The sequence below is a fragment of the Anarhichas minor genome, unplaced genomic scaffold (genome assembly GCF_050575085.1).
Source record: "Anarhichas minor isolate MPS153535 unplaced genomic scaffold, ASM5057508v1 ptg000136l, whole genome shotgun sequence".
Classification (NCBI taxonomy): Eukaryota; Metazoa; Chordata; class Actinopteri; order Perciformes; family Anarhichadidae; genus Anarhichas; species Anarhichas minor.
The window spans coordinates 8,592,169-8,607,713 of NW_027466582.1; the positions used below are offsets into that span (position 1 = coordinate 8,592,169).

The 15,545-nt window shown below is 42.6% G+C and overlaps 1 protein-coding gene across 1 annotated transcript in view; it reads right to left on the reverse strand.

Annotated features, from left to right (window-relative positions):
* The window catches only part of syne1a (spectrin repeat containing, nuclear envelope 1a), a 111,020-nt gene that overhangs the window by 84,981 nt on the left and 10,494 nt on the right, over window positions 1–15,545 (reverse strand). The window contains exons 5-31 of the mRNA XM_076084527.1: window positions 14,823–14,843; window positions 14,489–14,581; window positions 13,107–13,288; window positions 12,804–13,000; window positions 12,107–12,219; window positions 10,241–10,348; window positions 9,708–9,845; window positions 9,238–9,402; window positions 8,877–8,989; window positions 8,593–8,761; window positions 8,351–8,447; window positions 6,680–6,885; window positions 6,026–6,190; window positions 5,663–5,815; window positions 5,176–5,319; window positions 4,839–5,015; window positions 4,069–4,227; window positions 3,690–3,854; window positions 3,348–3,482; window positions 2,880–3,041; window positions 2,534–2,742; window positions 2,345–2,453; window positions 2,068–2,232; window positions 1,815–1,982; window positions 1,035–1,199; window positions 262–402; window positions 17–177 (exon numbers count right to left, since the gene is read on the reverse strand). Of these exons, the coding sequence (XP_075940642.1) occupies window positions 17–177; window positions 262–402; window positions 1,035–1,199; window positions 1,815–1,982; window positions 2,068–2,232; window positions 2,345–2,453; window positions 2,534–2,742; window positions 2,880–3,041; window positions 3,348–3,482; window positions 3,690–3,854; window positions 4,069–4,227; window positions 4,839–5,015; window positions 5,176–5,319; window positions 5,663–5,815; window positions 6,026–6,190; window positions 6,680–6,885; window positions 8,351–8,447; window positions 8,593–8,761; window positions 8,877–8,989; window positions 9,238–9,402; window positions 9,708–9,845; window positions 10,241–10,348; window positions 12,107–12,219; window positions 12,804–13,000; window positions 13,107–13,288; window positions 14,489–14,581; window positions 14,823–14,843 (3,980 nt within the window). The remainder of the gene's footprint in view (window positions 1–16; window positions 178–261; window positions 403–1,034; window positions 1,200–1,814; window positions 1,983–2,067; window positions 2,233–2,344; window positions 2,454–2,533; window positions 2,743–2,879; window positions 3,042–3,347; window positions 3,483–3,689; window positions 3,855–4,068; window positions 4,228–4,838; window positions 5,016–5,175; window positions 5,320–5,662; window positions 5,816–6,025; window positions 6,191–6,679; window positions 6,886–8,350; window positions 8,448–8,592; window positions 8,762–8,876; window positions 8,990–9,237; window positions 9,403–9,707; window positions 9,846–10,240; window positions 10,349–12,106; window positions 12,220–12,803; window positions 13,001–13,106; window positions 13,289–14,488; window positions 14,582–14,822; window positions 14,844–15,545) is intronic.

A 15,545-nucleotide genomic window follows, 5' to 3' on the forward strand; every position in this document is an offset into this window, starting at 1 on the left:
TGAGGACGGGACATACTTCTTGTTGAGGTGGTCTTGAAGTTGTGCGAGTGCTTCTCTGGTTGACTCGGCCTGCTGCAGAAGAAGAGTTTGATTCTTCGGACCAAGCTGAACTTCTTCCGCCTTCTCGAGGAGGAAAGCTGCACGCACAGAAAACTCCTCAACCTTTGTGAGGAGCTCCTACAGACAAAAAAAGAAATATATTGTATGAGAGCAAATACAGAGCATGCTCTACATGCATGTACGCTTATTGTATATACACACCTTGTTCTGCTCCAGTTCAGTTTTCAAGCTGTCCAGACTGTTGAAAATCAGTTTTTTGTGCAGCTCTTTGCTGATATTACTGATAAACCTCCAAACTGTTTCTCTTTCTGCTTCAAAACTCTGCCAGGAGCTCAGAGTTGCCTTGAGATGATGAAGAAACAGCAGAATAATATATACATATTACATACATACAGAGTTAATGGGTACGGCAGTGTTTGGTTTCATTCAAAGAACCAAACCAACAAAAGCAGTCTCTGGCCTTAATTTAATTCTAGATTATCGGACTAAATTGTTACCAGGAACAAAAATGCATTTTCTATCTCATCTTTCAATGCATAATCATCAACTGCATCAATCTCTTTCTCTTTAATTATTTAACGCTGGCGTAATAAGGTCTGTCTAAAATGGATCTTTAGCTTTGATTTATTCAGAGGGACAGACACCAGAAACCTTTAACATTCATCCCTGAGTTTTGATTTAAGGTGTTTTACAGTAATTTTCCCCTTGATAATTAACTTGTGCATTCCATACATCTTGGACATTTTCATGCGGACACATGTTGATTTTCTGATCAATTCGAAGACAGCGATAGAATAGATCTAAACAAATCCCAAGACAACAGACTCAAACTAAATAAACACACCACATAACAATCAATATCTGGTTAAGGTTCAACATGGAGCGATCAATGATGACTGCAGGGGTCTGTGTGGACACTCACACATGCAAACATTAGCATACGGTCATGTGAGAAAAATCCAGACTTGGTGTACCTGCAGGTTGTGCTCTTTTGCCCCTGATTTGTGGTCGACATCTCTGAACGCTCCCTCCAGCTCCCGCAGAGACTGACCGAGCCCCTCCCCTTTCTGCAGCTGGTGGCAGTGCGCCACCAGAAGCTCTGCCTCTCTGTTGTTAGCATGCAGGCGCTTTTGGTGGTGCTATAGCAAACACAGAGTAAAGAAAACAACATGCCAGGTGACAAATTTGTTTTTTTGCCGCAAAAAGAGCATAATTGAAGTGGAGTGAGAAGCAGTGTTTTCCTGGTTTTACCCCTGATCCAGAAGTGTCCTTGGTAGCACCTCTATCTACACCATTTCGTTGTTCAACCATGTTGTACAATGAGAATAAGATACCCTTGTAACATTGTAACCATACATTGATGTCGCAGGGTCCTAGAGAACACATGAACAGCACTGAAAGAAGTTGAACCACTGGAGGTCAGTAAAGCTAAGACTTTGAGGGGCAGTTACGTTACTCTTCAAAATAGTTTGTGGAATGTCTTTAATTGTCTTTAGATCACTTAAACCAGATATAAAAATAAATAAATAAATAAAACTAAAATTATTTTTGCCTTTGGAACATGAAATACCTCACAAGATACAAAAAACTGAGTGTAAGACATTTGAATACAGAAATTAAAGAGGCTAGAAATTGTTTACTTTGAACACAAAACAGCAACTGATTTCAATGATGTATCCTTTAGATGGAAGCTTCTGTAAATGAAATATCTGTACACAGTTGACATCATCTCTCTCCTGCCTCACTACACACACCTGGTGAATAAGATAAAGCTGGTTGGCCTCCTCCAGGTCCTCAGCATCCAGGATCCTGCTGGTCTGCTCCTCAGCCTCCCTTCGCACTCTTAGAACCTCTTCCAGAGCACCATGCACCTCCTCTCTCAGCTCCTCGTACTGGAACATAGCAGAGCCCTCCTCACCCCACTGTGAATGAGGGAGGCAAAGGATCAGACAGAAAGATAACACAGGATATAGACACATTTTAAGCATTTGGAATATCTTAGAATACCTGACAGAGTGAAGAAAGGAGCGCCCGCAGGTCAGCTGAAAGTTTGGCCAGAGCTGTTCTCTGTCTCTGGACCTCCAGCTCAGAGCTAACCTCAGACAGTCCAGCAAGACAGCTCTTAAGCCACAACAGGCTCTCCTCTCGGGCATCTACCTCTTCCTGCAGTGCCTAGAGATGGTGGAAGCACAAAAAAGGGAACGCAGGTTTACCGAGGCTGAGCTGTATTGAATCATCAGCTATTCTTTGTGCCTACAGCAGCAACTATAATGTGCTAGCTCACCTGAACAGCAGCGTGCACTTGCTCCTGATGGGTGGAATTTCTCGCTGTCTCTCTCAAGAGCCTCACCTGCCTCCTCTGAGATGAGAGCCAATCGGAAAGCTCACAGAACCTAGAAAAAGGAACAACTACTTTGAAGCCCCTTCAGTGAAATTCCAGACTTTAAGGAGTTGAGTTTTTGTCAACCGTTACCTCTCGTTCCACTTTTTCCACTTATCAGGGTGATGCTCCAGTTTGAGGTGGGTGCTTTTGATTTGCTCTGTAACCTCTTCTGCAGCCCTTCTTGCGGAGTCTAGCATTCGATAAGCCGGGTCGTTGTCAGGCAACTGATGACACAGATCCTCCATGTTTCTAATCCTCTTCTCACACAAAGTCAAAGGTTTTCGTTCCCTGAAGAACGTCTGGAGATAAGAGAAGGAAATGTTGAGTTTAGAACGCTCCAGAATGATGTTGAAGAAGACATTAAGTGATTTTATCTTTCTCCTTCTCTCACTCCTGGTTTAATCAGTTTTAAGTTTCTACCAAATCCAAGGCTCACTCTGTGCTCTTTGATCACTCGCTCACTGGTGCAGGTACCAGAGAGGGCTTGTATTTCTCTGTCCAGCTCTGCTCTGCAGTCTTGTATGATCACAGCCACTCGATTTTGTTCCACCTTCACTTTCAGACAGAGCAGGTGAGACGGTACCTCGCCCTGCATGTCCTGTGGGAAACAGTGAGAAGGAGCAGAGTATAGGAGACATGGTAGATAAGATATACTATAATATAAATGAGTCTCACATTATATCATCCCCAAAACTGTCAGAGACAAAATATCCTCTAGGGAGACTGTGCGTAAACACTGAGAGGGTTGCATTTTAATCTAACTAGTACAGGTTAATTGGAAACACACTGGAGGGAACTCTATCAAAGCCATAGGTCTTCCTGGTTAAGTTAATGAAGTATCAGCTAAGCGCCTCCAGAGATGTACAGTAATTAGTGAGAGTGTTAAAGCATGGTGACCCCTGACCTTCCAGTGTTTGTGCAGCCTGCGGACAGTTTCTTGCAGCCCCTGTTGCTCCTCCTGTGGTAGGATGTCAGTCAGCTCGTCACATGCCTTCAAAAACACACTCAGCAACCGCTGGTCCAGTTGGCCAAAAAAATCCTGTGCAGAATAAAATAAAAGCGTTGAGTATGAGAATCAATTCTTGATGAAGACCGAAGAACAGAATGACTTACAGATGTATTTTGAGTTCTGTTTTGCTGTTTTACACACTGTAACTGTTTGTCTTTGTGGTCCGGAAAAGATGTAGCAGCCAGTGTTCTCTTTCTACAGATAAGCTACAGCAGAAAGTTATGGGTTTGATCTTACGTGGTGTTTCTTCAGTAACTCCTCGGCGTCTCCAGTCTCTCTCAAGCAGCCCTGAGCTTTTTTCAGCACTCTCTCCAGCTCTTGTCTTGATTCCTCAAACCTCCTCCTCAGGCAGTTGTTGGCCTCTTCCTGCCTTCTCCATTCCCCAACCTCCTTCAGCAAAACCTGAGAGGACGGACAGTAGGTAGTGGTGATTGGAACTGGTCTCATCGGTAATAGAGTGTAATTACATTATTTTTTCTTACGTTAAGCAAATGAGGCGCAGACTGTTGCCTCCTGGGTATTTTGATGTTCTTGTAACCTAATTGATATAATCAGCGATGTGGTAATGCGGTGGCATTCTGGTATGTCAACGTGTACAAGTAAGTTCAACACTAACCTGTGCTGAGCCCTGTATTTCAGCCACTCTCTTTTGTAGCAGGGACAGGTCGACGTTTCGGAGCACCTTACTGGTGGAGAGCGCCCTCTGCAATGTGTGGTGATTCCTCTCAATCACTGACAGACAGCGTTTACAGCTTTGCTGCTGATTTAACAAATCCTGAGGAAACAAAGATAACAAATATTCAAGAGTGATGATAATGGTGCATTCAAATATTTCAACACCATTCTTATAAATCCGCAATTCCCTTCCCATCAGACAACAAGGTTATCGTATAAAGATGTTGTAAATAGAAGATTAATATGATTCTAACGAGCTGGGAATAGTAGTGAAGGAGAGAATAGACACACCAGATTGTTATATTTGAATGTGGGCCAGCAGGCGCACACATAACCTAAAAGGACAATTTCAACTTTTTACACCCGGAGTCTTATTTTTGTAGATTTTTCCATCATTCCTTTTGCTTATGATAACATACTACTAACCCCTTTTAGTCACAAGTCATATGAGCGATCAGACAGACTATAAACAAATCCCCAGTTTAATCAAATTATCTAAACCACTAACTGGATATTAAAATGAAGGTGAACAAACCTAAAATACCCATGATATATATCAATCGTACTGTAAAACTGATTGTGTGCAGAATGACGAGGAAGACTACAATAAGACACCTTGCCGGAAAAAAACTATGAATTTTCCTTTAACCAGTCATGCTTCTACTTGGTAACCATTTAAGTTCAATCTTATTCATTGTCATCATATCTAACCTGCCACTTTTGTTTCTGCTGGGTCTGGGTCTGCGTGTCTGTGTCTCTGGCAGCCGAAGTGATGCGACTGGCCCGCTCCAGGGCTTGATAAAAAGCAGTGATGTGTTTCTCCATCTCTTCCAACAGAGGCAGAAGAACATGACACTCCCTCACGAGGGAGGGACACCGCTCTCTCACCTGGAGACAAAAAACAACAAGAAAGGCCATTAAATAGTGACACGGAATGTGACAACGATGTAAGACGAGGATACTATTAAAAACGTCTAATGGTGGTGCTTTCAAAGAAAGAGTTGAGATACATTTCACACAACTTCTCCTGTTTCTGAGTGATACCTACCTTACTCAGCTGACCTTTGGCTGTTCCCATAGTTGCCATGACCCTGGCAGCCTCATCCTGTGGTGCATCCTTGGCAAGGAGCTGAGCACTGCGGGCAGCCAGCTTGTATTGTGTCTCCATGGCAATAACCTTTTGCTTGGTATTCTGAGATGAGACGTGGAGGCAAAGGGGAATCTTGAACATCCTTAAATTGAATGTGCTTTCGTCAAAACTGCTTTTGGTAATAAAAAAAAAATGTAACAAGAGCTGCCATCAGTGTTGCTGTAACTTGGATCGTCTCAATTGTGTCTCAGAGCTAAACTGCTGACTAGACGTAGATGGTGCAACATAATCACTATTCAGAAACAATACATTGGGCACTAATAGGGATGTTGTGACGCTACCAACCTAATAAATGTGTAGAAATTGTAATCGTGATGATGTCATATTATCAGCTGAATCAACAACAATCTTAAGTCTGATCTTAACGTGAGATAGATTTTCTCACCTCCACGTCCTGCAGAAAGGCTCTAACGTTGAGGAAAGACACCTGGACAGGTACATTGAGCTTTGCCTCTGCTGTGTCCAGCAGCTCTTTAAGGGCAGACACAGCCTTTAGATAGTCTTTTCTCCACTTCTCCAGCTCATCTGCACGGGCATACTGCAGGAAAGGGAAGTTGGTTCAAAGTTTAGGATTGATTTTATGGAGAGATGTATCTTCATCAGGCCTGGGTCAAATAGTACCAAACATTAAAAAGAAGAAAACATAAACTTTCTTAAAACTGCCATCTTGTTACACACTTAGGTATACAATATAATCAATGTAAGTCTCTGACATACAGTAGTGTTAGTGGTTGTTTTTGTTTGTTACTTGTTTGACTTTGAGGAAGAGGTCTCTCCATCGTCCATTCAAAAGAAGTAGCTGCTGCTTGAGATCAAGCGACACGGTCTCGTCACACGTTTCAATGAGAAAATTGCCTGCGTCGTTCATGGCTGCATGCTGATCCATCCAGTGGCTGAGACTCCTGAAAAACTCCTGGATGAGAGACGGACTCATTAAAAAGACAGAAAGAAAGAAAACGGAGACAAATTAAGAGGAACAAAGAAAAACACACAGAACGAGTGTCAAAGAAAGAACAAAGGAAGCTTATCAAAAAAGAGACAAAGAGAGGAATTCATAGAAGGAAACAAAGAAAGGACAATAAAAAACTGGGGTAATTAGCGGTCTGATCCTTGGTGGGGATGTGAATATGAGGTAACCATGGCGATGTGACAACTGGAATATCCTTAGTGGCTTGTTGTAAGTCAAGGAGATCATTTGATACTTGAGTGGAGACTGCTAATAGGATTCCACTTATAAGACCAAATGCTTGAAATTGGGCTGACGTGGATTTGATTGCTACTACTCTGAGGCATCAAGTAAGTGCATGTATGAAGAGACTCTTAATCTGTGGACACACACACAAAAAAACTTTGAGTCTATGTATGGTGGGGTTTCCCACAATATTAAGAGTTAATTTCATACCCGTTTTGTGTTTTCTGGCTGCCTCAGGGCTTCCTCTGCATCCTCTAGCCACGCCTGTAAGGAGGCCACCGTTGAGCTGTACCTGTCCCAGTTGGACAGCACCTCCTCCAGCATGCTCTTCACGCTGCGCACCTCCATGGACAGACTCCTCCACTGGGTCACCACCTCTCGCATGAACCTGCGCACTCCCATCTCACCCTCGTCCACTGGAGGAGTGAAACATCAACTTTAACAACAACAACAACATCAACAGCAGCACTGCTGCTACCGTTACCACTATTACTATAACTGCAGTCGCTGCTAACAATACTAGTCATACTGAAACAGTGTACACACTCTTGCTCAATTCAAAACAGCCTCACTTTGAGGCACTGCACATATGGTACACATATTCATAGAAACACCAGCCGGAGGGAACATGAAGACCGATAAAGCTTCAAGCCTTTGCTGACAACTCTCTGACCTCAAAACTCTCACTACAGGGAGACGTGTTATCTTTGCTTGTGTGTTCCATTTCATCGGTGCAAACGCTCCGGTCTCACACGTCCTGTAGCACAAACTATTGTCAGCCAGTGTGGGGCTGATAAATGACTCCACCAAAAACAAATATCTGGTTTCAAATACACATTAATCTGATAGTATTATGCCTTTAAATGGTAAATCATTACTAATCACCCCTTATTCTCCTCTCCTGTCTCTCCTAACCTCAAACTGAGCCTTCATCCAGCCAATCAGAGCCCAGGGTGCTAACTACCAGCAAGGCTCATGTGGGTACGGTAGTGACAGTGGGGGGCACTTCATTTGCGGGGTCGACCAATCAAGCCTCAAATGTCCTGATTTCTCGCTATACCTCACTTCACCGCGCTGCATACCCTAAAGCAGCACAACCCTGAAACTTAATGGAACCAACAAGCTAGCTCAGTTTGCGCCCAGAGACCTGCAGAAGTGGAGCAGCCCCCTAACTAGCAAATGGGGTCGTATTCCCCACTGAGAGCTGGGAATGGAAGGAACCTCATTTAGCTGTAGCCTGCAGACTCTCCCCTTCTACCCAGCTGTAAAACCAGACAGGGGCAGACTGAGCTAGTGGAAGAGGAAGTCTCATTGGTTGTTGCGTTATTGACAAGGAACAATAAAGGTGAGCTATATGTACAATGTATACAACAAGCATAACATTTATACAGAGATATTTATCCCTCTAATATCGCTCTAATTGTATGAAACCATTGTGGACAATCACATGGCTTTAATCACTGCATCACTGAGCAGGACTGCTTCATTGCAATATTGGATTTTTATGTGATTTTGACATTGAAATAATTAAGTAGCTTAATTTGTCATGTATTTAAGTTGCTGGAATAGCCAAAAACAGACAGTCCTGTATATTCCGCATATAGTGTGTTCAAAGTTGTTCCTTTCTGCTGCATACAATGTCAGGATTGAACCTTCAAGTTCATCTTTTAATTGATTCATATCACAATGTAAAATGACTTCCTTCACAGAGGATTTTATCTGCATCTGCAGCTCTTAAATGCAGTTATTTAACATTTATCAGTAGGGTCCAAATTGAGGAGTTTTGCTGTACATAAAAACATACAGCATGCCCCTGATCCAAGAAAGTTATACTGTCTGTTACATATCAAATAATACATTTATAGTATGTATATTTCTTACCTGAGCTGTCAGCATTGACATAGGCCTCAGCAGACTGTTTCAGGGACTGGAACAATGCCTCGTAATTTTCAAAGAAATGTTGCTTCTCCACAAATGACTGACAAAGACGGAATCAAAGAGGAAAATGTAACCACATGTGCATCATAAAGCAGTCATACACTATACTATCTGCATTGGAACCCTAAAGATTCAATTAACCGTTCAGTACATCATGTACAGAGTGAATTGAAGCTTGAGCTTACGACATAGTCGTGGAGCATCAGTTCCACCGTCTCTTGTCGGCCGTACTTTATGATCCAGGATTTGAGCTTGGACTCGGCTAGAGTGAGGAAGGCCTGCATGTGGTGTTTGTTCTCCAAGAATTCCATTCTAGACAAGTGGATGCTAGAAGATGTAGAGACAAAGTTCATCCTAAAGAAAAACACAAAGGATATCAGACCTACAGCTTGAACCCGCACATGGCGCTTCTCCTCTGAAAGCAGATTGTTAAATCATGCCCTGTGAGTTTGGCAGCCGCCTTGATTACCTCTCAGCCATGTCTTGGAGCTGGTCTGGGGGAACAGGGACTCCATCGACACTTCTGTCTTTATGGATCCTCTGAAAGACCTGCTGGTGACTTTCCAGGCTTTTCAACACATCCTGCGCAGCGTAAATACATTCATCACATGGACACAGAAAAACAAAAAAGACTTAATACTAGGTTTCTGATCAGAACATTTTGAAACAAATTAAAATATTGTAGCATTGCACAGCTCTCAATAGTGAATTTATTTTATTTTATTTTTTAAATGTTTATTGAAATGAAATGTCTGTGTTTTACAAACAGTGATAAAAGATGTCTAGTTTTTTCTGCATTTCGCCTCTTCTGTCTACGCCTTCATGCTGACCTTGTGCTGCTCTAGAGCCCCGTGGACAACGTTAGCCGTCATGTCGTGCGCCTGATGTATGATGATCTCTTGTCGCATGGCTCCTTCAGCCTCATGCAGCCACGCCCCCACAATATCCAGAGGAGCTGGCAGAGACCTGTCCAGCTGCAGCTGCCAGTCCAGGAGCTGACACAAGGAACACAGTTCAGACAGAGAAACACTACGAGAAGATTGTGATTGTCTAAACAAATTTATATAGATTGATTTTGCTTCCGTTTGTGTCTTAATTGAATTGAGCTAAATTAGCAATAAGTAGGAGACAAAATGCCGTTAAACTTGTTCGAAAAACAAAATGAAATACTATCAGCGCCCAGGTCAGCTAAGTCTCTGACAGACTGAAGATTGTTGCCCTGGCACACATGCAACCATGACATCTTTGGGTCTGTCTGTAAATCTTTGAGGAGGTTGAATGTCCATCCTGCTTCTCTCACCCTGTTAGAGACTCTTTCCCAGGCCTGTTTGACCAGAGCCTGATCCACAGTCAGCATCCCATCCTTCTGAGTGGACTGCAGAGCTCCCTCCACCTGCTTCCTCCTCATCTCCAACTGGACACGCAGACTCTTGAACAACTGAAAAGAAAGAAGACAATATGTTCATAATTCAAAGCTCCAAGTTACAGTATGCAGACATCAAAACTAGTGCTCTCTCAGGGGTCACACCATCTTCCCATTGGTGTCCAATCAGACCCTCATCAAATCTGTGGCTGACGGCCTCTGAATGCTGTTCTCTCTGGCTTCAGGTTTGTCGTATAATGTGCAAAGAATGAGGGTATCCCACATGCTGCTGAATATGGAAAGTATCCCGAGGCTTGGTGGAATAAGCCAGATTGACTGAGAATATGATGGCTGCTGTCTGATCCCCACAGTGTAATGCCACTGATTAAGCTAATAATAGGAGCGTCTGTGCCCAGTGTGCACTGCACACACATCCAGACACCCACACACACACACACACTGACACTAACCTGGTACTGTTGAGCGAGACTGCCCTCAGTCTCCTGAGCCTGTATTGCGTCTCTCTCCAGCTGGTTGAGCCACATTTTGTGCTCCCTCAGGCTCTTTCGCTGCTCTCTCTAGGAGGTCCGGATGGATGAGGGGTGGTGGGGTGAACAACGGGTGGAAAGATGGACATGGAAATTGGGAAGCGCGCCGGGGAAATGAAAGACAAGTAAAAATAGAGGACGGAGGAGTGTAAGGGAGAGGGGGAAAACAGAAAGACAGAGAGAAAAGGTGATTAACCAAATGAATGTTTGAGGGATTGATGAAAGGAAGAGGGTGAAAGAGAGGGCATGTACTGTTAAACATGTGTTCTCTTAAGCCTCTGTGTCTCCCTGTAGGACAAAACGTCAAAAAAACCCACAGCTGCCAAAAACACTCAGCTTAAACAGGGTACTTTGTCTGAGACCCCCTACTAACATTTCATTGGATTTTAAGTAACCATGAAGATAATACTATGCCGCTAAAAGGCTTGTGAGACTCTATTCAGTTTTATCACTTCACTTCAACTCCTGTAATGATATCAAACTTAAAATAAATTAAGCTGATGCTGAAGGGGACTTGTATCTGTTATTGTCCTCAACTTCTGCAAATCATTTTACATCCAGCGTTTCAGTTGCTATTTATTTTTATAAAATAACACCTTTGTTTTTTAATGTGGAAACTACAGGGCCTATTGACCTACATTCAATGTAAGAGAATATTAAGGACAAACGGCGTGTTAGCAAGAAATGTCAACAAAGAACAAAGCCGGTGTGAAACACAACAACCACCAAAAGCCTGCTCAGCGATGTAAGAAAACAAAACACAGTGCAACACTGAAAGCAAGCGGTTAGCGCGGCATTAAAGCACATCACTGGTCTTGCCGCTGTTAACCTTAAAAAAAAAAACGGGCAACTTCTATTCACAAGCTTTCCATCAAATACGCTGCATCAATGCCAGAGGCTTTCATTGTCATGCTAATGGAACCAGGAGCCATAGCGGGAGGTAACGTTAATAAATGGTAATATCACGTCTTATGATACTGGACTTCCTTTTGTTAGCATGGCTCAGAAACCCTGCGGCAGGAATATCACATCAGGTAAGATAAAGAGCCAATATTAGCATATAGGCTTTATTTTGACATGGGAAAACAATGTTTAATCTCACTGATACACTGTACAGTAGGCAGTGATACTGTAATCCAATAGTAGAGCCGGGTAAATAAGCATTAATCACATTTATATGGAAACCATGAATGTGCATGGGTGCTAATTGCATTGAGCTGCGGACAATGATGGAAAACCTTCCCCCTGGGACCTTTATGTTACTCTATAACCTACCTCCAACAATTCCTCTATATCGCGAGGAGCAAGAGCATGCTGTGGGACAGAGGCCAGCACAACAACCACAGGAAAGAAGCCACCACACAAAAACACCAGAGAGACAAGGACAAGGAGATACAAAGAGAGAGATGTGCAACAAGGAAAAACATGAAATAGGCAAGACGCTGCCAGACCTGAGTCACACAACAAGTGAAATTGTTAACGTTTGTTTTAGCCCACGTTGTAGAGCAGATTGCTGGTGCTTACTGCATCAGAACATTTTAGAAAGCATGAAGTAACTTCTCACCCACTTTGCACTTACATGGGTTAAAACAAAAGTATTTAGAAAGACCCAACTGTGCACACAACACTGACTTAACAAAGAGAAAATGCCATTTATGTGTATGTCATAGCTGCAGTTTGACACACTAGCTGTGACATCTGAAGAGAAGGACAAAACACACAGGATGCAGATTGAAAGAAGAAAATGAATGGCGTATCCAGACTGCGATAAATCGGACAGAGCCTTACCTCTTCTTCTTGCGGTCCGTCTGAGTCGCTCTGCCTTGGATCAGGATGATGCTTCAGGAACTGGGCTATGTATGTCATAATGGATTTCTCATCTGGCTTGTCTACATCGACATCTGAGGAGGGAACCACATGAATGTAATCAGAAGTCATGTCAAGGCCAGCTGATAACTCCACCACAGTTTCTTTCATAGAGAAGAATAGCTGGAATTCGTATGTTTGACTGACATCTAATCAGAAACAGACAACTGCCATCTTAAATGAAAACAACCTTCAGCACTTTAGATCAGTGTCCAAGTTTTGTTTGGAGGTTCCACCATGCTGAATCTCATGGCCTAATGGACCTTAATTATATTGATGTCAAGCTTGATTTGTCAGAGTTCATTGTGAAGGGCAGGCGTGAAGGGGCACAGCTGGTGTTTGGAAGCGACACTGAGGTGCACATCTGATGCCGTGATAGATGCCCACTAAACAGCTCTATATGATGAAAAGCTATGGATTTAAATGATATGTAAGGTAAGTCATTTCTTATTATTTGAGTAAGTAACACAAAAGACATGTTGTTTTCTTTAAACGATACTATAGTCAAGAGAAAAAGAAAAGGTAAGACAGAGGTAGAATTAATTTGATCCCATGATGTTGTAGATAGATGTTCAGTTTTTCAGTTCAGTTGTCATTTGTGGTAGAAAATGTAATTTACCCTCTGGGTCAAGAAGCTGTGGCACGCCTAGCTCTGTCTCAGCCAATAAGAAAGCTTCTTGCAGATTTTCTCGGTTGGGCCTCCTCCACACACGCTCCATGTCAACTAGATTGGGCCGGAGGGCATGGATCACCGCAAAGAACGCCAACCCCGTGCGCCAACTGGGACCAAAGTCCTTCACCTCAATGCCCAGACGTCTACAAAGAACAGAGCGTCACAGTGTCAATGCAGATGATAATGGTGTGATGCATTTAGCATATTTTGTTTTGAAAAGCAAGACCATTCGTAAGGGAGACTACATACTTGGTGGCTGTCTGCTGGACCCATCTTAGTAGGGCCTTTCTGACTCCGCCCTGCAGAGGTGGGAGGGGTTTTCTTTTGACGGGTGGGCCGGTGGTCTCAGTGCTGCTGGTGGAGCTGTCCAGTGAAGAAGTGCTGCTGGACAAGGCCTGAAGTGCTGGTAGGCTACTGGTTAGCTCTTCAATCTGAACAGAGCAGGAAACCCGGGAAAGGAATCAGGCCATCATACCTGCACATTTACTCCAGCATTGTCTTTTATCTTCTGTTTATTAATCATGCCTGCCTGCAGAGCTGAACAGCATTGTAGTAGTACTTAGTAATACTTAATAATTGTCTTTTATAATTGTCTTTTGCAACGGATGACGTCCTTCAGTGATACACAGGTCTTATGAACACATACATATGTAACTTTGTTTTCATTATTGGTCTCATTAAAAGACCACTGCTCATGGTTAAGAGCTGGCTTTACCTGGGGCAAATTACATATTTGTATTTAGTTTTTTGAGATCCATATTGTAGAATGTCAATGTTACACATCGCCCATAAATGCTGTATATATTCTGTAACTATGATTGTAGAGAATTCATTTGACAAATTCTGACATATTTAACTTGGGACTATATGACTTGGGACAACAATCACTAAATATATGATTATACTTCAGCCTATCCATCTGGTCAGTTGTTGCTATTATTACTATGCACACACATTTCTCATCTCTACTGCCAGTAAACTGAGGCTGCTGACATCTCAGAAATTCATAAATATCAGTGTGAAATGAAATACATCAAAATGTCAGTAAGTGAATAAGCACATTTCCTTTATTCAATATCCGTAGGTTTGCTGGAATAGCAGACATCCCTATGTGCTGATGTTGCTAAGAGACTGTAGAGTTGTGATTAACTTCCTGTTGATCTGTGCATGTCTGAAACGCCCGAGGTACCAACTGCCCGTTTTCAGTGGGGATGCTTCGGAAGATTGATTTCCCCATCTTAAGTTTCTCTGTAGTTCAAATTAACTTTTTGCGATCTGGAAAAGGTTATACTCAAAGCGTTTTGTTTTCCTAATCGGTACTGAGAGTTTACAAGAAGGAACTGATTCAGGCTTTTGCATATTTCTTATTGGATAAAATACTTGTTTGAGGATGTGCCATTCATTTGTAGGACCATGCTGGTTGTATATTGACAGTCATGTAGTAGTTCAAGTGTTAGTGAGCTATAAGTGGTGATTGATATCATTGACTACGAGATTAGATGGCGTTACCACAAACTTTCTACTCCTTCTCTTGTTTCATTGTTTAATTTTTAAAAAGTAATATCCTGAATTATGTACATTGCATTTGCTAATCTGATAAATAGCACTGAATCAACTCAAAGCAACGTTACCTGGAAATAGAGGATGATGGTCCACATCAACCCCAATACAATTGACGGCCGTCCATCAACAATGTCTGTGGAGTTGATGTTCACAAGCTTGATCTGTGTCAAAACACAATATCCAAAAATTCTATATATTATAACAGGACCTAATCATTCTAGATTGGAATCAGTTTCTCATTCATATGGATTAGCTGTAAACAATTTCCCTCACTGTGTCTAGTACAGGAATGCAGAAGATACTGTATGAGCATAATCCTCAGTACTACAGGATGCAGATAAGTCTGACCCTATCTATTCCATGTCCTGAACAAACCAGAGCAGCAACGGTGTGAATACTGACCGGAGATCCTCTGTAGGCAGACTGGAGGGCAGATAAGAAAAGAGGAAGACACAGAATGAGAGCGAGAGAGCATTTTGATGCGTTTTGATTGAAGGAGGACGCCTCATTGACTGTGAGATATCACATACTGTAGCATCTCTGAGGTGAGATAACTTGAGTGGTCGGCTGAGAGGAGAGGTCTATCACCACTACACAGGCAACAGGGATTATATCCAGCAGAGATGGGCAGAGGGAGAGTGATACGGGAGAGAGAGAGAGAGAGAGAGAGAGAGAGAGAGAGAGAGAGAGAGAGAGAGAGAGAGAGAGAGAGAGGGGCGCAAGAAAAGGGAGCAAGAGAGGGCTGTATCTACTGATATGATGAAGTATTCTATATGATCACACAGAGGGTTATATTACTGTGGTGCTGCAGCACAACAGGTCATCATATGTTAATACTAGCCACTCCGTATGTGAACAAGCATGGAGGAAGAGATTGGGGGCAGACGAGGGCAGCGTGTGATAGTGGCTGATAAAGATACATGCAAGATATGGTTTCATATTAGAAAACACAGCAGGCCATCCCAGCAACTCAACACAGTGTTCTGTGTTAAGACCAGCATAAAAAAACACAGGTACCCATACAGTTGTAGTTGAGGGTAGGAAACCAGTATAGTTGCAAACAGTTTGGATAATTCATTTGTTAAGTCATTTATCAAACTAAAATGCCAACCATTTGCTGCTTCA